We start from the raw sequence: 23,636 nt of genomic DNA, 5'->3' as shown, positions 1-23,636 counted from the left end.
TAGTGAAGGCAGAAGCTGAGAAATCACAGAAATGTTCATCTAAAATATTGACCACCTCTTATGGGAATCTAAGCCAGAGCAGTTTCAGCCCCGATTTTGAAAGCGTCAGAGGCATTCAAGATATGGGATAGAGAACCACTGTGCCACCATCTGTTTACAACAGAAACTCAATGTTTTTGCCAAAACTGCCCATGTTTGCTCGTCTTGGCGACATCAAACTGAAAATATGCCTGTTTGCTGAATATTTTTTTTAAATCATTTCCATTGGTTATGTAGAGTAATAAAAATCTTTATTTCCAAATGTAAAGTAACAGCACTTTGACAGAGGTCAAATGTCAAGAAATATACAGTTAGCCAGTTAAAATCTCAAAATATGAAAAAAGATTCCATAACACTAATTCAGTGCAAATATATTTATTGATACAGAGACTTGAACCTAAAACATTTCCATAGTTCTTATATGGATGCATTTACTTATTTGGTACATTTTCTCAGATTCACTACGTTAATCAAAATCGACAACATGTACCTGCATGGATTATATATGCATACAAATATGATTAGATTATATTCAATATAAAGCAGTGTAATTTCATAAAAAAGCAATAAGTGGCTTTTGGTTCATCATTTTAAATCATTATTCATTTTTAAAAATAGTTCAACAGTTTTCCCTTAAAAGACTTTGCTAAGGAAGAAACTTAAGAAAAACTAAGTTATACCCAGCTAATATAAATGCAAGTCGTTAACTACAGTAAACGAATAAAATGAAATGATTTGCATATTTCTGATGCACATGAGCAAAGCCGAGGCACTGAATTTGGAATTTTTGTTAACCAAATAGTCATATCAAGAGATGCAAATTCTATTCAGTACGCAAATATGATGTTTATAGCAGCTTTGATCACAATGTCATTGACAAACAACAAATGAGTCACAAAGACAACACTGTAGGAATGCATTATTCAGTCAGCCATGATTCATTTCCCCCACAGCACTGAAGTTACTGAGATAAAGCCAACTAACGGACTCGGCTGTTTTGTTACTGCATATGCAGCCCGACCGCCAGAATGATGGTAGTAGTTTAACAAATAATGCTAAACAAAAATGCTGCTAAATACTTAGAGAGCCTTTCCATGTGCTCCAGGATTATAGCTCTTGACAAATTATGTTACGGGATTCAGTATAACAATTGTCTGTACACTAGATGGCATTGTATGTCCACAGAAATGCACCGATCGCAAGACATACTGCAACTCAAACACACACATAATGAACGGACCATAAAACATAACATGAAATAAACACCGACACATATCTCGACATTTTACATTTATACCACGCTGCTTAAAGATCTAAACATTTGTACTTTACCTGTTTGTTTGAATGTATGAAATGCATATGCAGGGATGATATAATATGTGACTGCTGATTGATTTTACCTTATACAGTCATGCTCAAAAGTTTACACACCCCTTCCAGAATCTGCAATATGCATGTTATTTTTTATTTACTACTGTCCTGAATAAGATATTGTACATAAAAGATGTTTACATATAGTTCACAAGACAAAAAATAGCTGAATGTATTATAATTACCCCATTCAAAAGTTTATATACCCTTGATTAGCTTGCATTTTGTATGATGCTTCTTATTTTGTTAAAATAACATTTTGCAGATTCTGCAAGGGGTATGTGAACTTTTGAGCACAACTGCATATCTCTATTTCATTGCAATGTCAGGGTGAATGAACCTTTTCAGGTTGTTTGACCACTCCAAAATGTCTGTATTTTAGAGTATGTCTTGTTTTCTCTCAAAATACAAACAGACAGCTGCTATCAAATGATGGAATCATTGACAATCAATAAACAATTCTGATTTCAAAATAAAATTCTGCATTATGAAAAAATCTCTAAAGTTCCTCAAACTTTTGCGCTATCAGTCCACATTTCTGCTCTCCTCCACGGCCATATTGTCTGCTGCTTCTACGTCCTCCTCCTCCTCCTCTTCCTCTTCTTCCTCAGTAGGTGCTGTGGCTCCTGCCTTTCTTATGCCAGACTGGTGTTCTGCCATGCCCCTTTGCTCCTGTGAATCTTAAAAAGGAGTATTTATTTAAAATAATTAAAGTAAAAAAAAAAAACACACACACATATATATAGTCGACAGATGATCTCATCTTTGAATGCTAGAAGAGAGACATGCAACTGTCACCATGTTTGTTGACTTTCTAATCTGGATTTTTTTCCTAAAATATTTTAGAACTGATACTAGAGTAGTACAACATAAGGAAACAGAGACAGACTGTACTAACTCCAAAATCTTAAAAACCCATTAATCCAAAGTGTGTCTCTGTCTGTCTCTCTCTCTCTATATATATATACACACACACACACACACATATACATGCAGGCATACATACATGGTCAGAATTATTCCCATCCTTGGTAAATATGATAAAAAAAAATTTCTGTGAATATAAATCTGCATTGTTTATCCCTTTGATCGTTCTTTCAAAAACATCGCAAAAGTCTAAACTTTCATTGGAAGTAAAACAATTGAAATTGGGAGGACATCACATTGTGAAATAAATGTTTTAAATATGAAGAAAATCAAAGGCCAAATTCCCTTAATCATCCATCACAATGAGTAAAACCAAAGAATATATTTATATGTATACAGTTATAGAATATATTCTAATGGAATATAGTTACATACAAAATATGTGCAGCAAAATATTGTTGAGCTTTACAAAATAGCTAAAGCATTGAAAATTCCAATTTCCACCATCAGGGTAAAGACGTTACGAATCTGCCTGTAAGAGGACATGCGTCTATATTGTCTTAATGCACAGCGAGGAGGAAAGTTCGAGTGGCCAGAGACTCTACAAGGATCACAGATGGAGAATTGCAGAGATTACTTGGGTCTTGGACTCAGCCTAATAAATATAAATTCAAACAACCTCTACATCACCACGTGTTGTTTGGGAGGGTTTCAAGGGCAATCTTCTGCTCTCATCCAAAAACAATCTGCAGCATATTCAGTTGTCAGACACGACTGGAACTTAAAACAGGACCTGCTTCTATGGTTAGATAAAACTAAAAAAAAGAGCTTTTTGGCAGCAAACACCGGATGTGTTTGCTGCAAACGGGGATACAAAAGTACCCCATGCCCACTGTAAAATATAGCGCTGGATCTTTAATGTTGTGGGCCTGTTTTTCTTCCGGAAAATCTTATGGAAGATTACGTCTTATGGAATTATTTTTTTACTTCAACGAAAGGTTCGATTTTTTCAAATTAAAGATCAAAAGGATAAACAATGCAAATTTATAATTACAGGCTTCTTTGTTCATATTTACCAAGGGTGCCAATAATTCTGACCATGATTGTGTGTGTGCGTATATATCATATCATATAAATGTCACCGTTGCGTGAGGATGGCCTATATTTCCTGATGATAATGACTTTAGTACAGATCACATGCACATGTAGAAGGTTCCTCTGTGATGTGATATTAAGATTACCAGGTGTGCAGGATGAGGATAGCTCCTCCCTCTCTCTCTGAATAGGCTCCTCCCCTTCCTCCTCTACATGAGGATACACACCTAATTTCTGCATTTGAGCTTCAGCCATCTGCTGCACGGCTATAAACACACGACCACAAACACACATACAGGGGGAAACACACAAATCAGGGACCACCAAATCACAATGGGGAAATGCAGGCACATACATAAACACACACAGGCAAAAAGGGCTGGGTCTGTATTACTTTAACAAGACTTCTGCACCATGCCGACTGGAAAGGGTTTCATTTATGCTGCGATGACAGAACATGTATGGACAGGGATAATCCCACCTGCCTGTCTTTCTGCAGATAGACGTTTCACAAAACAGACGAAATGCACATTCAGAGTTAATATGACTAATGCATTGCTATCTTTACTTCCCTTTTTTCAATACATTGTTAATAGAACAAACTCATTTCATCATGAGATTTTTTTTTTTTGCAGAATGTTTACATTTGTTACATTTTAAGTTTTCATAGAATTTCAAGTGAAAAATATTGGATCAAATGAGAAAATTAAGCAATATTAGACAAGGAGTGCTGTCAAACTTGATTACCTTGAATTTCAAATCGCTATAAACAATAAGTTCATATCACTAACTGACAATTTAGACAAAATACGCAGTTATTTTTATTTTTGCTCCGTTAATGAAAATAGTTCTAAACTAAGCCAAAGACAAAAACAGCAGCACCGTTATGTTGACATAATCTAGTAATCGAGATTGTCCTCAGTGGGTCACAATCTTTGTAGTGCACTTATCTGATGGAAAATGTTTCTGATGGACGTCTGTCCTCTAAAACTCTGTGTGTGTGTGTGAGTGTGTGAGTGTGTGTGTGTGTGTGTGTTTGCAGCTGTATGCTATCTGCTGTAATCCAGGATGATCCAGAGCAGCACAGACTCACACCCATCACAGCTGTCACCATCTCTAATCTTACACACGCACACACACACACACGGTAAAATGTGAAAAACAGACTTGCAGCTTGGGGGAGTTTTTAAACCCAGATCCGGAACAGTGCAGGAAAGTCTTTGGAACAATATATCTATCAAATCAACGGAATATACACAATACAGTAGGCACAGATCACAAGCAAAACTACGGGCTTTTACCTTTTAATGATGGTGGCTGGTAGATATTTGGGTTGATTCGTTTTGGCTTGAGGACTCCATTTTCTCCTACAACCCACTGAAGATAGTTTCGATGTCAATAAATTACCGTATCAACACATACAGTAGTTGTAATCTAAATTATTCAACCCCTATTGCAAATAAGGTTATTTGGAAAAGTATACAGACTTCCAGCTGTTTGCAATGAACAAATCAAACAAAAGTAATATCTCGAAACAACAACAGTGGTTTCCCCAAATTGAACTGAAAATGCAACTTTTAATGACTTCGCAGTCTCAAAATTATTCAACCCCCTGAATAGAATCCCTCACAACAGCACAAATCTGCAAAACAGGTGTTGTCTCAAACACACCTGATGTAACTAATCAAGGGCTTCATTAGTTGCACCAGGTGTGCTTTAGCTAGAACTTGAAATATTTAAACTGGCTAAGTTTCTTGAGTGTCACGTTTGACTGCATGTTAGAAATATGGCCAAGTCAAAAGAATTGTCCAAAAAGAGAAGATATCATCGCCCTTCACAAACAAGGAACAGGATACAAAAAGATAGTGAAGGCACTAAATGTTCCTAGAGACACCGTTGGAAGCATAGTTTGCAAGTTGAAAGTTAAAGAAACACTGGTTACACTACCTGGACGGGACAGAAAAAGGAATCTGTCAACGGCTGCAACCAGATTTCTGAGAAGGGACGTTCAGAAAAACCCTTGAGTGACTGCAGCAAGACTTGATGGCAACATGCATCAGTTTCACAACAGGTTTCAGCTCGCACAGTAAGGCGCGTACACATGCTAGAACTCCCCACAACTGACCCAAAAGCACAAGAAATGTGCTCAAAATCATATAAATAAGCCACAGAAGTTTTGGGATTTTGTTCTGTGGAGCAATGAAACAAAACTGGAACTTTTCAGCCCTATGGATCAGCGGTATGTCATGAGGAAGAATGAAGTATATGAACATGAACATAAAAGCATAAAAGAACACTGCCTACAGTTAAGCATGGTGGGGCTCGGTGATGCTCTGGGGCTGCTTTGCATTCTCTGGCACTGGAAACCTGCAGCGTGTGGAAGGCAAGATGGATTCATTGAAGTATCAGGAAATCTTAGGAGAAAACTTCATGCCGTCAGTGAGGAAGCTGAATCTTGGGCGTCATTGGAATTTCCAACAGGACAAAGATCCCAAGCATACCTCAAATTCCACCAAGGCTTGGCAAGAAGTCCTGGAAGATTCTACATATGCCATCCACAGTCACCTGACTTGAACCCAATTCTTAAACCCAAGAATATTACTGAACTGGAGGCCATTGCTCATGAGGAATGGGCTAAAGATTCCTCAGAAACGCTGCCAGAAGCTGGTGTCTGGTTATACATCTCGTTTGCAGCAGGTCATAACAGCAAAAGGGTGTTCAACTAAGTACTAAAGATGCTTGCCATGAAAGGATAATTTGTTTAATAAGTTGAATAATTTTGAGACTGCAGAAGTCATTAAAAGTTGCATTTTTTGAGCGATTTCAATTACTTTTGTTTGATTTGTTCATTGTAAACAGCTGAAAGTCTGTACATTTTGCCAATAAACCTGATTTGCAATGGGGGTTGAATAATTTAGATTACAACTGTAGGTCAAACAATATGCAAAATCATAATTTCTTTAATATAATTGTTATTATGTTATATCATTAAATGATTATACTGTATGTATATAATAGTTCTATAATTAATATTTGCTATAATAATTAATCATTTAAATTAAATTATGGTTACTTATTATTAAACTGAAGATAAACATTTACATTTTTATTGAAAATATTGTAAATGCATAAACAACAGCAAGAATAAAGCATGCCGATCACTATGTGCTTTTAGGGACTCTATATTTTACAATGGTATTATTTATCATGTAAAATGGAGATACCGCCGTATTACTACAATATCATCCCTTATCCACAGTATTGTTTTTTTGTAAGGGAAGTTATTGGCGAAAATACGAAAACTATGCATACAACAAGGCTAGATTCAGCATTTTTCATTTAATGTATGAATGCAGTTTAACCTCCAGGACTGAGGTGACACTGTGGTACCTGATGGCTGGTGATGTCATCCTCAGGAGATGTTTGGTCTGCTACTTTGAACAACGTGGCAGGTGTGGGTCTTCTTCGGCGAATCTGAAAGACAAGGAGCAGAGAATTGTTAATGAAAAATAGAAAATAAATCGAAATCACATTTTGAATAAGTATTAGTGAGTAGTCAGTTTTATCCACAGTGATTAACAGTAAAATTATAACAGGGTCAGCCTCCACGCTACACTATAATTCATTTCTCAACATCGATTCATATTAACTTGTGATGTATATTTTTTTATTACTTTTCATTTTTATATTATTTTTTATATTTTATCTTGTTACTATTAAATGAACCTTTTCGCATTCATTTATTTTTAAGATAATACATGTTACATTACTATTTATTCTATTTTATTTGTATTTGTTTGTAATTAATTTCCATCACAACCTATTACAAATCCCCAGCAATATCCCCATTTGGGAAACACTGTTCTAGATGTCGGTTTTAATGAGGACATTTTGAATATGTGTCATTGCACGTGTGACATCTTGGCCAAAAAAATGAGAATGGGAGAACTGCATCTGCTGCCTCCCTCCACTCAAACCCTTTCCATTTCCTCTACTCAACACTCCATGAACGAAGAACATTCATACAAATCTGCCAAATACTGCAGGACACAAATGGAAAAAGTGAGGCTACAATACAACAAAGCTCAACAATACACAGAGAACTGACTGAATAATGATCTCAAGAAAAGAACTCTTCCTCGACTGATCTATTAGTCTTCTAGGAACTCTGCCAGGTAAACAACCCACATCATGGCAAAATCTTGACTAAAAACCAACCAATTCCTAAATTAAATTATAAGCAATAGTTCACCAAAAAAGAACAGGAGAGTAGTTTATGTGAGCATCACAATGAAGTCCAATAAAAATGACATTTATGGACAATAAAGTATCTTTCATTTTCAGTTTAACTATAGATAAATACAATTTCACAAACAAACAGTCAAAGTCAATCTGGCAAAAATAAGATAAATCAATTCAGTGTGTTTGACCCCAAACAAAACCCATGTGAAATGCACTGATCAAAAGTAAATGTAAAAAAAATATATAAAAAAAGAACACCTGATTACATTTCAGAGGAATCTTCCAAGGAGAACAGAAGCTTTAAAGGATTACACAAGGACTTCCTTTAACCCAGGGATTCTCAACTCTGGCCCTCAAGGTGCACTTTCCTTCAGAAGCTCGCTCTCATTTCGGAGGTCACATTTGTCGCCCGTATACCGCATTGAGGCTGCCTCATTTCAGTAAAGTAATGATGATGCGGCGGACAAATGCGAGCTACGGAGGACGAAGACTTCGAAATGAGACCCAGCTAAAGTTGAGCTTCAATATTAATCAATCACACCTGAACAAGCTAATCAAGGCCTTCAGGATTACTAGGAAGTTACAGTGTGAGTTTGATCAAGGTTGGAGCTAAACTCTGATGCTCAAGGTATACTTCAGCCCTGAGATGTCATTTTCATCATCAGGAGGGTCCAATGAAAAACTCTGAATAAGAGTTAAGTTTTGAATGTTACCAACAAGCTCTCCAAATAAAGGACAAGAAAGCCATCCATTTGAACTTTCCAAAATACCACCTGGATGTACTCGAGCGGAGTTCACAGCGTTCTGGAGAATACAAAGTGTTCTGTGGCAAATCTTCCTCTGCAACGTGAAGCTTGACGGCCTTCGCAAAAATTAACATTTGTTCAGTGAAGTGTGGCACTGTCGGGGTGAAACAGAAATACTATCAAACATCTTTTTTGTTGTTTGCTACAACCAGCTTTGATGAAAAGCACAATATTGGCGCCGATCATGCAGAAATCCAGATAATGTCTTATTAAAGTTTTCTCAGAACTGTATGCAGTCTAGGTAAAGTTACATGAATATTTTACATCATAGCACTTTTTTTTAACCATGTTTTCTCATTACATATCCCATATATATACACATTTATTTGCCAACCAGTGTTGGGGTAATGCATTTCAAAGCAAATACAAGTAATGTGAGTTACGTAATCAGATTACTTTTTTCAAGTCACTAGTAAAGAAATGCATTACTTTTAAATTTACAAGGAAATATCTAAGTTACTTTTTCAAATAAGTGTTTGAAACACAAGCTACTTTGTTCTTCCATTTATTGACTGACAGCTCTCCTGTCCCCATGTTGGAGTTGTAAGTGCAGAGGTATTGTGTGCGCTGTGTATAAAGATGATGGTTATTGTAGTTTTAGACTAAATGTGAGCATCCATTTATTCATCTCACTTGCGGTATTCATCAAAATGAATAAAAACAGAGAAATGCTGACTCAGAATATTACGCAAACCTGCAATAAATGTGTAAAATTACACAAATATACGTTATGTGTTTAATATCACTTTATTAACCAATGATCTACATTGATCCGATTCAACCATTCTAAGCAAAAAATTACTCTAGATAAACATCACATCATCATTTTTTTTTATTGCTGAAGCAAGTCTTGGACTTTCCGATCCTGCGTCCTATTCTACTGCAATGCAGAATAGCAGCAAAGCTGAAAAGTTGAGGTTTATTCATTTTAGATTAGGTCCCTTACATTTGCCAAAAATAAAACTTTGTTGATATCAAAAAACAAAACAAGCAAGCCTAGCCCAGATTAGAAAAAGTAACAAGAAAGTTAGAGAGTTCTTGTATACGCATTACTTTTAAAAGTAACTTTCCCCAACACTATTGTCAACCAACATAAAAGATAGTTTCCCATTTCACACTGAAAAATAAGTTGTGCAATTTGCAAACTTTTCCATCTCCAGTCTTTTTCATTGGTGGATGTGCATTTGCATTTGACCTAATTGGCTGTGTCGGTATTATGCTCTCATCACAAAACTGGCATGCGTGTGTCCCTGCTGCACTATTCAATAGTTCCTGTAGTCTCTGCCTCAGATGACAGTCCACAGTCGGTCTGTTCATTGACTCTCTATTGCATATTACAGACTAAATTCTAATCAGGCCGGGTGACTTTACATAAATCTCCTAGAGTATCAGTTTGCCTGGAGACAAGGTCATATTTATAAGGTCCTGGGTTGATAAAACAAGCTCTTTGGAGGAGGAAATAATCACTGTATTTGGCAGTTTTATTTGAGGCAAGCACGTAAACTAGATATTCATGATTTTTTTTTGTAACAACCTAATGTGCATCAGCTTTTGTCATGAGTCCTTTGAAAAATACAACTACTAGCGGAATAAGGTCAGTAAGCAATGCCTTAGCAAACTCATAGCAACAGTAAAAACCACACAGAAGTTAGTGACTGCATAGTAACACAGAGCCAACCATTCACAACAAACATCTAGTTCATTTCATTCTTTGAACTCCTGATGTTTTGTCTGGCAGTTTGATGGCTGACAGTTGATGTTTTGTCTGTAAACTTAAGAGTTGTTTTGCGGTTGATTACAGTCATTTATTTTAAAAAAAGTCACAAGACATCATTATACTAAGGAAAAGACCAAAAATACCCAAGAGCACAATATCGGACAGATCTTTGTAAGAACGCAAGTACCTTTTTTATCAAAACAGTTGTGATAATGACAGGAAGCAGCATTTTCTATGCAAGCGGAAAGTCCTGTTTCCCAGATGTACTTGCTTTTATGATATTACGAGTCCCTCTTTCCCTCAGGTTCTGTTAAATATTTGTGTTTCATGTTTTACATAAACAGTTCCAACATTTTGAGCATTGCAGACAAGAAACACTCATGGTTTATAGGCTGATTTTAAGAAACCAAAAGCAAGCAACAACCTAGCTGCTCATGATGGACATTATGATTACAGAAAATGAAGCCACAAATTTATTTAAACAAATAATTGACAGCTATTATAAAGTAGTTGCCAAAAACATTGATTGATTTCGATATGTATCGATACCGAAATATCTGAAATGGTTTTCCTTTTTTCTTTTCTGCAGTATCGATACTCCAATACCAAACTGCACATTCTCACTCTCTCTTCTCTCCAACAGCAAATTGGCACACAGCCGCTTCCTCTCACTCATCTCTCATTTCATTTGCTCTAGTTGAATAGTAGAAATTTTAAATTTGAATCATTCCCGCAAGTTTCACGCTCACACCAAAAGCGTGCAAACCACTGATCTAAATAAGTGGCGCTCTTATAAAACTTGTGGCTTATTGCACTTAAACGGTCAAATACATACAAAATGTTGTCAAGATGCCCGTCTTTCCGATTATTAAGGTAAATACAGTCAGTTTTGGAAGGTAAATGGTTGAAAAATAAATTGCATGTTGTGTAATATTATATTGGATTAGTGTGTTAGCTCTTAAAGTGACAGCAGCCTAATAAACCTGCTGCTGTCTGTCATGTTAATCAAACAAAAGACAAATTTACATATTTTTACTTCATTACTTTATTTAATTTCTGTAGTATTTCTTACCTGAATACAACTGTTAGACCCACCTGTAAAACTTGTTTATTTCTATTAAACCACGTCTCTATTCTATTGTATTTATTTGTGCTATCATTTGCAATTAGTTTTTTGTTCTTATTTTATTACTGACTGTTTACTTGTCTTTTTTTTTTGTTAATGTAGTTTAATTATTCCTCCCTGTGCTGTGTGTAAGCTATTACAACAAAATTACCCAAATTGTCAAAAACATTATGAGACAACAACAAATGATTTGTATTTTGAAATATATGGCAGTTTTCTCCATGGTATAAAAATTATGTTCAAGTATCAATATTTTTCAAGATATCATATCGAGGTTAGAAATTCAAGTATAACACCAGTCAGCTAGGTTTTATTAAATTGCTCGCATAAAGTTCCCCTTTAGTTCTTCACAAATCACAAACAAAACATGCTAATAATTGATGGCATGAATTATATAAACTATAGCAAAGAACGACGATAGCACCATAGTATGTTTTTGCAGGGGTCTGCTAAATGAACCTGGACATGCACTTCAGCCTGAAATCAGCAGTGAATCTGATGGTGTGTCTGAACTGACAGTATAAAAATCACAGTCTTTGTCCATTTCTGTTTACCCACAAACACACACCACACCAAAGGTCACCTTGCGACGTCAATGAGCCTCTGTGAGTAGATAGCGGATTAACTGTAAAATCAAGAGTCTTGCAACTTTTTACGCAGCGTTTTACACCCGTGTCCCAGAAGGCCATTCAGCAGATTTCCAGTCAGTGGCTCCGAAGCATAGCTTGACCATTGTGAGAGTTCAATGACTGCTTCGTGCTGCTCAAATTACATGATCTCAATCTCTGACGCTGTCATCACCTCTTTATAATACAAGCGCTCGCCATGTCTTCTTATGTAATATATAATGTGCCCTTTCACTTTTAGTTTCAAACTGTATTTAGGGTCTGAGACCATGCTGGAAATCTGAGATTTAAAATTACGTTTAAATCCGGAAGTAACTGAAGGTTACTGGAGGTAAATTATAAATTGAATAAATAATATGTCTGAACTATTTCTATTATAAAATAAAACCTACATCCAATCTATTATTTAAACAAATGATTAATAAAATACAATTTACATCTATTCTACTAAAAAATTAAGAGAATAATATATTATAATCTATTATATAATCTAAAATAAAACAAAATCTACATTCAGTCTAATATAAAATAAAACAAAATCTACATTGTCTATTATAAAACAAAATCGACATCAATTCTACTACAAATTAAGAAAATAAAACAAATGGTCAAAACTACTTTAAAATCTATGTTCTATTATAAATTAAGATAAATTATTTCATTTATAAAATATATTATAATTGATTATACAATCTAAAAATAAAATCTACATTGTCTATTATAAAACAAAATAAAATCTGCATAAATTCTACTATAAATTAAGAAAATAAAATATAAATTGTCAAAACTACATTAAAATCTTTGCTCTATTATAAATTAAGATAATGATATATTATAATTTATTATAAAATCTAAAAATCTACATTCTCAAATCTACATCTGATCTATTATAAAATAAAATTATATAAAATATGCATTCATTCAACTTTGATATAATCTATTATAAAATAAAACAATATAAAACATACATTCAGTCAAAACTGCATTAAATCCTTCATCCATTGTATTATAAATTCCAATAATAATATATTATGATCTATTATACAATCTAATATAAAATTCACCCTATTATAAAATAAAATAAAATCTACATCCAGTCTATTATAAAATAAAACTGAAAAAAATGTTTTATCTAGTCTATTATAAAATAAAACTGAAAAAAATGTTTTATCTACAAACAATCTACAAGTCTCATGTATTTTGCGGGAACAAGCTGTTTTCTCTGAGATGTTTACTCAATTTACAGATTCCACTTATTATAGTGACAATCCCCCTGAAGCGACCTGAGGTCAAGGGTTTGTTCTTACAGAGGTCAAGCCAACAAACTCAAAACTAACAAAATAAATCTATAAATCACAAAAATTCAAATGCATCCAACAACTGTCTAAAAATGAAATGTCTGTTTGTGGAACTCAACGTGCCACAGATTCTGTCAACTAAGCTTGAGTTGTACTGAATCCAGAATGTTCCTCGATCAATACCTCGGTGTCTTTCAAATCTATAAGCTTGTCTAGTGGCTCTGGTGATGTCAGGTCATAGGTAACGAGTCAGTGATCAATAAGTCCCAAAATGTCCCTAATGTTCACATATAAGTAGGTCATTATAAATACTCTTCTCCTGTGAACAAAACAATTCTCAATCAGATGAATGTCTGGACGCAATCTATAGTCCCTCTACTGAGGGAAATGACAATAGTGCATCATACACTAAATCCATCACAGATGTATCCCATGATGCAAGTGTCTACTGTACACTACATCTCTTTATTTCGAAGCACAGGATTAGAGAGCAGCCTGTCTTTATTGCACAATGAGATAGTGACATTTACCTTTGGAGAGATTAATCACAACAGAAACGATAATCTTGTGGTCATTCTTTCCAGAATCCTTGGCTTAAATATATTATTATTATTATATGGCATCATGGTATTCCAAAAAAAAAGTTAAGCAGCACAACTGCCTCAAAATTGATAACAATAGGAAATGTTTCTGCAGCAAATCATCATATTAGAATGATTTCTGAAGTATCATTTGACACTGAAGACTGGAGTTGATGTTGAAAATTCAGCAATAAATTACATTTTAAAATGCATTGAAATAGAAAACAGTTATTTTAAATTATAATCATATTTCACAATATTACAGTTTTTACTGCATTTTTGATCAAATTAATGCAGCCTTGGTGAGCAGAAGAGACTTTTTTGTTACAGCATAGTAATGATGATATGCTAAAGCCCACGGTGACGTGATTGGTTACAAGGTAGTTTGTGACGTAAGAAACACAGTCGATTTTGCATTTGAGTCTTTGGTTCACTGGACTTTCAAGGAGAAAATACTCAGCAATGGTGTTGTCTTATGAATTTGCACATGGTTTGTTTTGAACCATACTACAAACTTCAAATAAACAACATTAAAAACTTGATTTTCACCACAGGGATAATTTACATTTATATTTATTTTTCTATCTGAATTAGTTGTTGACAAGAGCAGTATGTGTCTACACTAAATTGCTCTCTTATATATATCACTTTCTGGCTTCACTCTTCATGTTTTGTCTGTAACTCCAACTGTTTTTTCCTGTTATCTTATCTAGTTGCCATAATGAAGTACATTGGCAAAGATGCGTTTTGGTTGATCGGATTACAAGTAGAAGAGAGAGACACAAACCTGTTTACACCTGATGTTTAATCCGTCCCTTTTGTCCACTTTCAACCACTTCTGTCCTGATTTTTTTGAGGGGAGGGTCGACATGTCTGTAAATGTATGGGCTTTTTTCAGATCTTTTGATCTAATCGACAAAAAAGGCTTGCGAATGGGTTTTCAACTACCTCTGGAAGTGGTTGAAAGTGGACAAGCTTTTAGACCTGTATTTAGTCCCGTCCACTTGTGATCCGATCGACTAAAACGCATCTTAATACCGGGTGTAAACAGAGTGGAGACTGGGTCTAGTTGTCACTTTTTATTTCAATTACTTAGTTTCTAAATAGAGACAAAACCCAAAATCTTGACTACAATTGAACATTTTTACCATTATTGATCAGGAAAAGTACACTTCATTAAACAAGTTTACCCCAATGGCAGGGCATTTTGTCACAGTATATATGGTAAGTTGTTATACTGTATGACAATTCCCCATGTGACAATTAGCGCCGTCTCCAAAACGCCAAAAAACAAAGAAAACAAGAAACAGTACTGGTCCTCATGGCATCATTGAATTAGTAGTAAACTAGGATGCAATAGCCATTTTTACACTAATGTTACTCTAAACTAGGTATCAATTTTTCCTTTTATCCAAATGTTTTTCATTTTGAGTAACAGAGGTTCATTTCAGCCTCATAATGAACTTCAGATCTAGGCTGATGAAGATCCCTGGGTGTTTTATCCCCTTTGGGACGTCTAAAGTTAAACTGTGCTGCCGTGTATAGAGGCCATAGTTTGGATCAGCATCAGGCCTACTTCATCTAATGTGTATCTTGGTAAAGATAAAGTTAAACGTAACTGCGGGTGTTTATAAAGTACTGAAGCGGGTCACTAGCTCACATCTTGATGTCTTCAATGATCTCTGCCTTCGAACCTTAAGCTACTTTTGTAATAAGGACTTCTAAAGAACAATTATAAAAACTAGGACGGTGAAGTTGCAACCCTGATTTCTGTTAATATACAAAGTTAAGAAGTGGCACGTAACCCTGCCCAAGTCCTTTGTGGTGTCTACATAGGCCGCATTTACATTACATGGTTCAAGTGACCCAGTTATTTAAAACATTTTAAAAAGATAAAATTACTTTGGAAGCAAAAATGTGTAACATAAGAAAACTTATTTTCAGAGAATTTTTCTTTAATTAAGTTTATAGACTGCGTGTGTCTTTATATGTATGTGTGTTTTGAAAAAAGTCTCACCAAGGCAGCATGTTTTTGATCAAAATACAATTTAAAATGACCGTTTTGTATTTGAATATATTTTAAAATTCAATTTATTCCTGTGATGCAAAGCTGATTTTTCAGAATCATTACTCCAGTCTTCTGTGTCACATGATCCTTCAGAAATCATTCTAATATGCTGCTCAATAAACATGTATTATTATTCATGTTGAAATCAGTTGTGCTGCTTCATATTTCTAAGGAAACCATGATGTATTTTTTCAAGATTCTTCAAAAGACCAGCATTTATTTGAAAATGATTCTTTTGTCTTTACTGTCACTATTGTTTGACATGGAATCACTTTTGATCAAAACAGAAAATATAGAGAACATCTGATAAACTACTTATTTGCATGCATCATTTTGAAACATTGCCAGAGGATTCAGTTAGAAGAGAGCCAGAACAAAAAGCTGTTCAGCAGACGCTGCTGGGCTGTTTCCATTCGCTGCAAATTATGATTAAAAAAGGAGAAGACAAAATATCCTGCCAGGACTAGAACCAAATACAACCCATCCATTCAATCTGACACCAACAGGCACAACACATGCTTGTCCAGTTAAAGTGCCCCTATTATGCTTTTCCCAATATTGCCTTTCATGCAGTGTGTAACAGCTGTATGTGAATGTAAAAGGTCTGCAAAGTATCAAAGATCAAAGTGCACAATAAATGGAGTTGTTGTCTATTAAAAAAAGACTCGTATGAACAGCCCAGTTTGTAAACAAATCATTCAGGCCAATTTTGTGAAGATGATCAACAGACTCAAAAGAACAATTCAAAAGCACATTCATATGATTTTAATGACAACTTATCAGTTTTGCTGAAGAATACTTATAATATAGCACAGCAATCGTTTTTAGCAGTCAGAGTGGATTGAAGATTGAAGTGGCAAGAACATTTTTTTTTACTTTCTTGTGTTTCACAGAAAGTCAAATTTGTTTGGAATAATTGCAGTGAGGGTGAGCGAATGATGAAGGAATCTTCATTTTTGTACAATCGATACCTTTGCCATCTAAACATGTTCATAAATGCTATGAAGCACAGGAGCGTCAGTCTTTCTCTTCCTCGCTCTCACTTTTTTTAACTCGTGTCTCCTGAGGAAGAATCGCTGGCCTATCTCTGCTGCAGCGCAGTACAGAACAGCTCCTCGACCCACTTTAAGACTAAAATTACAACACTAACAGGACGGGGAACTGTTCCAGGACAACACACACACACAGTCGTGCATCTGCACTCTCAGAGATCCAGAAAAAGACAAATTCACAGCCGTCGGTTCACCTCTTTATCTCAAAAAAGTATGTGCAACACAACTGAAGGCTAAAATCAATAGCGGACTTAGAAACATGCACACGGCCACAGTGATTTTTACCCAGTGCATGCAGAGGCAATAAAACCACGTCCTGGTATCCAGAACATCAACTCACCCCAGTCCAGGTCACACACCGTTTACCATTTCCAGGACAGATTTATAGCCTTAAAACTTCATTTTATGAGCGTGCTCAGTGGGTGTGTAGGGCAAACATGTCTCCAGGTCACATTTGACTGCAAAATTAAAATTTTACATAAAGAAAATGAAGCCTATTTTTTTGGACCATTAAGATTGTTTTGCATCTGAACATTATTTTAATAAGCACATTTCCATATAAGCAGTTTCTCATTCCTGTAACAAGATTTTTTTTCTAATTATCATTTTACTTTAAAAGTACTAAATGTTTACTTATTTTAACGCATTTAGTTTAAAAAATAAATAAAGTAAGTTACAGATCTTTTGTATTTGTGTTAATTTTTTGTAATTTTTCCATTATTCTCACAAGATTCTTATTACTTAAACACATTTTTTAAATAAGTTAAAAAAAAAGAGTATTTTATCATTATATAATGTGTACAATTTTTACATTAATTTTTTTTTTCATTTAAATGGCATAATAACTAAATATATTTCAAATTAAATTATTCTTCTAAAACTCTTCTAAAATGTAATTGCCTTGTAATCAGCCTTGTTGGCAGAGGCTATTTACACTAACTCCACTGGTTGGGCCAGACAAAATGACAGAAAACGCTGGATTGTGAACAGCAGAAATAGTGTAGAGATAAGATGCTTGGCAGAAAGTTTTTATGCAAATCGTCCCGAGTTCGAATCCGCCTTTTGCCGAACTCTCTCTATTACTTTTTCCCCATCATATATCAGATCGGAAAGGGATTTATTTTCAATGAAAATGAAGAATATATTTGGAAAGTGGAAATAAGTTTCTAACAAGTGTTTAATAATATAGTATTTATCAGGTAGGGTTAGGGTTAATGATTTCAATAAATACAAATATTATTGCATACCATTTAATGTACAACAACATTGCGGAGCAAATAGTATCTGCCACTATTTATAAGTATAAATAGTAATAACTACTATTTACACTTAAATAAACAAGCAAGAAAACTAATGTCACAATGCATTAAAAAAAACTAAATATACAAAAAATAAGCTTCATTTTTTTAAAAGTAAAATTTTGGCTTGAAAAATGACCCAGACATGTTGTTGACAGGTTCAAGATAATAATAATAATAATAATCATTTTCAAAAGTCTACATCACACAAACTAACACTTTAAAGTCACTTTAAACAGCTTCATCAGGATAAAGTAGGTCAGAAAGGTCTTTGCTACCAGTCAGCATCTGTGTGTGTATGTGAAAGTCGTACCATCTCAACCTGCCGAGGGTCCAGCTGGGTCGGTTCTGTTGCTTGGACGGCAAACTGGATTTTCCTTCTTTCTTTGGGTTCCACGGGGCCCTCTGAGGGACTCGAGGGATCCATGATCTGCTTTCGTCCTCTGTCCGTCTCACAAATATCCCTGGAATCTACCTATGCCTGTCTCAACATACATATGCACACACACACACACACACGCACAAACGTGGCGTCCTCCAGATATCTTTCTTCAATGCTTGTGGTGTTGTCTCCTCTCTCCTTGACTGATAGTACTCTTCTCTGATTTGCCTCTCTGCTGAGCTCTCAGATATGCCGGTGGCCTGTTTTTTGCCTTCTCTTATCAGTGACCTCTGGTTTTCTCCCTCTCAGAGTGTTTGAGTCGGAGTGGGCGTCCTTATATCAGCCGTGGGGAGGGAGAGAGAGAGGTGGAGCTCAGAGAGAGGATGGTACACTTGCGTGTTTTAGGGGAGTGTGCTGACGTTGATTTCTAATCAGGGAAAAAAATATAATCTCATCCAGCTGGCTGAGCCTCTTTTGGCCTCTATTTGTGAATAGGAGATTAATAGAGAGAAAGAGAAATATAGAGAGAGGGCAATAATTCACATCAGCTACCAATTTCAATGCATACTTCATTTTTACACATAATTTTTCAAGAAGATGATTGGTTTGATAATTGTATCTAATATGATGCCAATCAGATGTTTTTTTTAAATGTAGCTCATGTGTCTAAATACTTTTTGGGGCCACGGTATATATAAAATATATCTAAAACACAATATAAATAATATTTGGCCTGTTGTGAGTATAAATAATGGTTCTCAAATATTGCTGTAAAAATGTAAAACATACAATGGCACACTGCTAGCAGTTTTAAGTCAAAACTCAGGGGACATTCAGTGTTATTGTTAACTAAAATAATTAAAAAGTATGTTTAAGCTTAAAAAAGTGAAATTAATAAGCTTAACTTGTAACATTACTAAAACAAACTAAAATAAAAACAAAAGCTAATAAAAAAATTCCAAAGGCTAAAACTTTAAAATGAAAATGAACTGTAATTCAAAATATAAATAAATACTATAATAGTCTATAAATAGCACTAAAATAACACAGGGCATCAAGCATCAGAAGCAACACATGAATGATTTGTGATGTAGATGCACACCTTGGGCCAGCTGCACAAACACAGACATAAAAGTTGCAGAAAGCAATTTCTGAGAAACGCTGTTGAAAGTGGATATGACCGAGTAGCACAACACACTTGTAGCCAATCAGCAGCTGGGGGCGTGTCCACTCATGATGGGGGAGATTTAAAGAAAGACTGTAGAAAGAGAGATAGCTGAGAGACATTACAAAAGAGAAAAGGTCAGAGGAATATCACTGGAAGGGTAATAATCAGGCAAGAGCTTTAGGACTAACGTTAACATTAGAAAAGCTTTCCAGCGCTGGAGAGACCTGAGCGGGAAGACCTGAAAACGGATACAGATTCAGAGGTTGCATTGTTTCTGCTCCATACGTGAGTTACATTGTTTCACAGAACCAAGATATGCTGTTACTGTAATGTTAGCTAATGTTAGTTGTCTGGAGTTTCCAACGACTAACGACAAACTCTTGCTTGTATTTAATCTTGTGTACTGTATGCTCTCTTTTTCCCCCCTTTTAGTTCATTCAACATCTTCGCTTTATTTTTCACGAAGCATTATTTTGATATGATATAGAGACATCCACTCTTGCATTGTGTGAAGGGAGGGGTGTGTGTGTTTGGGTTGATGTCAAATATCAACAGTGTAATCGCTTACTGCGCCTTTAAGACTGTGTTTTAACAACTAGTACAACCAACTAGCAGTTAGCCAGTCTTAATAAAAAGTTAAATTTGACAAATCTACATTTTATGTAACTGACTTCTTAAAGAAGAAAACAAATAGATGACTAACTTGTGAGACTAGTCTTAGCAGTTTCTATAGCCTGTCCCTGAAGTATTTATTTTCAAAATAATAATTTCAAAACAATCCCTTTGCAAGTCATATGTCCAAAAGTTATACAAACCGTCCTGCAGAAGATCTTCTCACACTGAATGACAAGCAGGTTCACCGCTCAGAAACTCACCAGCGTCACCTAGTGGATAAAAACAGTTTACTTTAGAGTCCAACTACGGATGGAAAACATAATGAAACATAAACCTAACCTTATTTAGTGCTCAGACACTGATCAAATCAATCTGAAGCTCATCTGGTTTATCTCAGCATGACTCTTCATTTAAGAGCACCAAAAATAGTGACTAAAAATGGCTTTATTCAAACTGCAGTCGCAAATGTATACCTACGTCTAATATCAAAGGTTAAAATATCAAATATCAAAATATCTGAGACCAAAGGTTAAAAGTGAAACTGCTACAACATTTCAGATACATTAGACAAACACTTAAACATGATTCGGTTTGAGATTTCTGCTACAATAAAACGCATTTATAACAAACTCTGAATAAATTATTTTTTTGAATATACAATTTATATATACCAGATTTAGTAAGGCATTTCTATTTACCTTTTGAAGCCGTTTAATACGATCACAATCCATAATGTTCTCCGTGTCTTTTAATTTTTTTTGATCTGGCTCAATTCATTTGAATTCATTTCAAACTAATTTCAAAGCTTTGCCCTCAATATTTTCTGACTAAATAATTAAAACCAAAAACTACATATGCTACATATATACCTTGCTCTCCTACTTAATTTTTCCCCCAAATCCTGAAGTTCAGTGGGAATCCAGCCTAAAAGTGCAAAAAGTCAGTATGAATTGTAATGAGCATGTCAGCAGCTGTTGATCTCTCAGACTGAGCTTGTTTTTGTAATGCCACATCCTGCAGATGGTTTAACTCTCACAATTTCTCACTCACATATTTATGGAGCATTAGCTCACAGATGAAATCTGACAAGTGCACGTCTCAACCTTCCTAAATCCCTGCGACCATTTGAGCCATGCACTTAATGCCAATGTCCTAAATCTCCATTTGGCATCCATTGGAAACAGCCTGAAAGAACAGGAAAATAACCTTTTTGATTAAAACAAACTCCTTAGATTTAACTTTGAAATTACCTAAATGTTTTTTTACTCTTTTAGTGCATTAGGTCAAAGTAAAAAATGATTGTTACTTATAGAATACTCAACAGTAAACAGTTTAGATTTACTTCTAACTTTGATTTGTTAAAGTATTCTTATTTTCCTTTATAGTTGTTGGATTTACATAGAAACTACAAAAACAAAAAAAAGCAAGAAAAAAGCTAATCTTAAAACTTACCTTAAATTTTCCTTTCGCTGTGCTTCAAACCATGTCTTATGGCAAGTATTATGGCAGCATGTTTTGGGTGAGCTTGTACTTCAGAAATGTACATAATGTAAAAGTACAAGTGAACGACAACACTGGCATGCATATATTTATAACACAGTTACATAAAATGTAGCAGGCACATTTTACTCAGCCACATTTTTCATTTATTATAATTTTACAACATGTACATTTGGCGGTTTCAAATCAAAATGGCAATTCTGTTGCCAAAATTTAATTCAGTTCAGTGTCTTTCTGAAGATGCCTTTGAATTAAACGAACTTTACTCAACCATGTAGTCCTGACAACAATATTTGGATAAGGACACACGCTTTTCCCCCACCAAAAATCTAAATAAAAACACGTCTTTTGCACAAGCTTATATGAAGAGTTGAAAACTAAGGCCTCACTCAAGTACAGCAAATTACTTCTAGTTCTCCTTCTGCCTTTGTACTGAATCAGAAAGGATGAAGTATAGCACAAACCGGATAGAATCCCTTGCTTCATATCAGCACTAAAGGAAAAGACGTCTTTCAGGGAAAGTAGATTGATTTAGACACATTACGCAGCCCTAAAGGAAATCACACATGGCTAAAACTCACAGACTGTTGCAGTCAGAGACGTGCGAAAAGACGGCCCTCAAATAATGCTGTACATCGCTTGGGGGATGAACATCATCCATTCGCATTCAAGAACAGTTCCTTTAACATTCACTTTTCCTTTAACGGAAGAAAGAAACACATTAATGAGTAGTAAACGAAAGTTTAACGGGTAAAGCACATTGAGTTAAAAAAAAAAAGACAACAACCAAAAGATAAAGTTCACAGCAACGTTTCAGGAAGGGCCAGCGGCTCCTCCCAGGGTGTACCGCAGGTCTTGGTCCTGGGTGAACTGAGTTTCCGTAGCAGCGGCGGGCGAGGAGGCTGGCGGGGGGGTGGCGCTCAGAGGAGAGGAGGGACGCCGGTCTGCAGGAGCACGTCTGCTGTCCGAGGCCTGCTGGGAGATGAGCTGGAGAAGGGTCGCCGCTACGTCTGAAGTAACACCGTGAGCGTGTTTTGGAGCATCTGTGCAGGACAAAAAGATAGACAAGACACTATTATGGTCAATCAATGAATTCACAGCATTTCAAGCACTGACACAGAGTTTGCATGACTCAAATTTGAGGTAAGTACTTACAAACTTATTTTTAAATCTAATAGAACTTTAGACTTTGAATGACACAAGTGTTAAAGGCAGGGTAGGTGATTTGTTCCAGAAACATTTTTTGCTATGCTGGTGGAAAGTCTCTTCACATCCTGATAATAATCACTAAGTTAAGTAATCTAAATTTATTTATATGCATATATCTCATCTGTAGAAGGTGTAGGACCATAAAATGTTCGTCCAATTATTTGCATTATTCCAATTACCGAAATCAATGATACGATGTCCTACCTGCCTGTCAACGCATGTATTTCCATACTACCGCACCCCTGCTCGCGCAGACATCACATCATCAGCGCATTTCATGCTATGCAGAGTTAGACAGACGTCAGTCACTGAGCGCCGCGACAGAAACAGCAGCCACCTTTTACAGTTCTTCCTGAACCAAAACAACCAGCTTATGCTGCGTTCACGCCATAACTACTGCAATTTGTAACAGATGGAAACACGTGACGTTAAACTTGGAGCGGTTCGCGACTCGAATTTACGCATTTCAATGGCAGCACTATCAACTACGAAATGAATCTGAAGCAGTCAGGTGGTACAGGTTAGTGCTCTTTAAGTATTGTAATGTTATTTGAGACATGAGGTAGTTTAATGCCA

General features: G+C 35.4%; 2 protein-coding genes across 12 annotated transcripts in view; both read right to left on the bottom strand.

Moving 5' to 3' along the window:
- Positions 1 to 398: 398 nt before the first annotated feature.
- ppp1r1b (protein phosphatase 1, regulatory (inhibitor) subunit 1B) lies at positions 399 to 21,378 on the bottom strand. Of its 10 annotated transcripts, none has more exons than XM_077195058.1 (9): positions 21,221 to 21,378; positions 20,552 to 20,620; positions 19,925 to 19,974; positions 19,671 to 19,826; positions 18,500 to 18,995; positions 6,763 to 6,846; positions 4,674 to 4,749; positions 3,519 to 3,638; positions 399 to 2,090 (listed from the first exon to the last, which is right to left on the bottom strand). In XM_077195058.1, exons 5-9 carry the CDS (start codon positions 18,611 to 18,613, stop codon positions 1,936 to 1,938), a joined length of 549 nt encoding a protein of 182 aa, XP_077051173.1. In that variant the 5' UTR covers positions 18,614 to 18,995; positions 19,671 to 19,826; positions 19,925 to 19,974; positions 20,552 to 20,620; positions 21,221 to 21,378; the 3' UTR covers positions 399 to 1,935. The 10 variants fall into 10 exon arrangements, with proteins under 10 accessions (XP_077051173.1, XP_077051174.1, XP_077051178.1 ...); XM_077195059.1 differs by having other exon boundaries at positions 21,050 to 21,357; XM_077195063.1 differs by having other exon boundaries at positions 18,500 to 19,049; positions 21,221 to 21,340.
- Positions 21,379 to 21,974: 596 nt separating this feature from the next.
- cdk12 (cyclin dependent kinase 12) overlaps positions 21,975 to 23,636 on the bottom strand; it is a 44,678-nt gene continuing 43,016 nt past the window's right edge. For both annotated transcript variants that reach the window (XM_077194976.1, XM_077194977.1), the window contains one exon: positions 21,975 to 22,894. In XM_077194976.1, the coding sequence (XP_077051091.1) occupies positions 22,665 to 22,894 (230 nt within the window). In that variant the 3' untranslated portion in view covers positions 21,975 to 22,664. The remainder of the gene's footprint in view (positions 22,895 to 23,636) is intronic.

The sequence above is a fragment of the Siphateles boraxobius genome, unplaced genomic scaffold (genome assembly GCF_051911475.1).
Source record: "Siphateles boraxobius isolate OS27281-9 unplaced genomic scaffold, OSU_SipBor_1 33, whole genome shotgun sequence".
NCBI classification, from domain to species: domain Eukaryota; kingdom Metazoa; phylum Chordata; class Actinopteri; order Cypriniformes; family Leuciscidae; genus Siphateles; species Siphateles boraxobius.
Note: the sequence above shows the minus strand (reverse complement) of the source record. Positions and strands in the feature narration are given on the sequence as shown.

Coding starts and splice junctions, on each gene's coding strand:
- ppp1r1b (XM_077195058.1), bottom strand. CDS start 18,613: ATGGATCCCTCGAGTCCCTCAGAGGGCCCCGTGGAACCCAAAGAAAGA. Junction 6,847..18,499: donor ACCCTCGGCAGGTTGAGATG/GTACGACTTTCA, acceptor CTTGTCTTTCAG/ATTCGCCGAAGAAGACCCAC. Junction 2,091..3,518: donor ATCCTCATCCTGCACACCTG/GTAATCTTAATA, acceptor CTCCTTTTTAAG/ATTCACAGGAGCAAAGGGGC.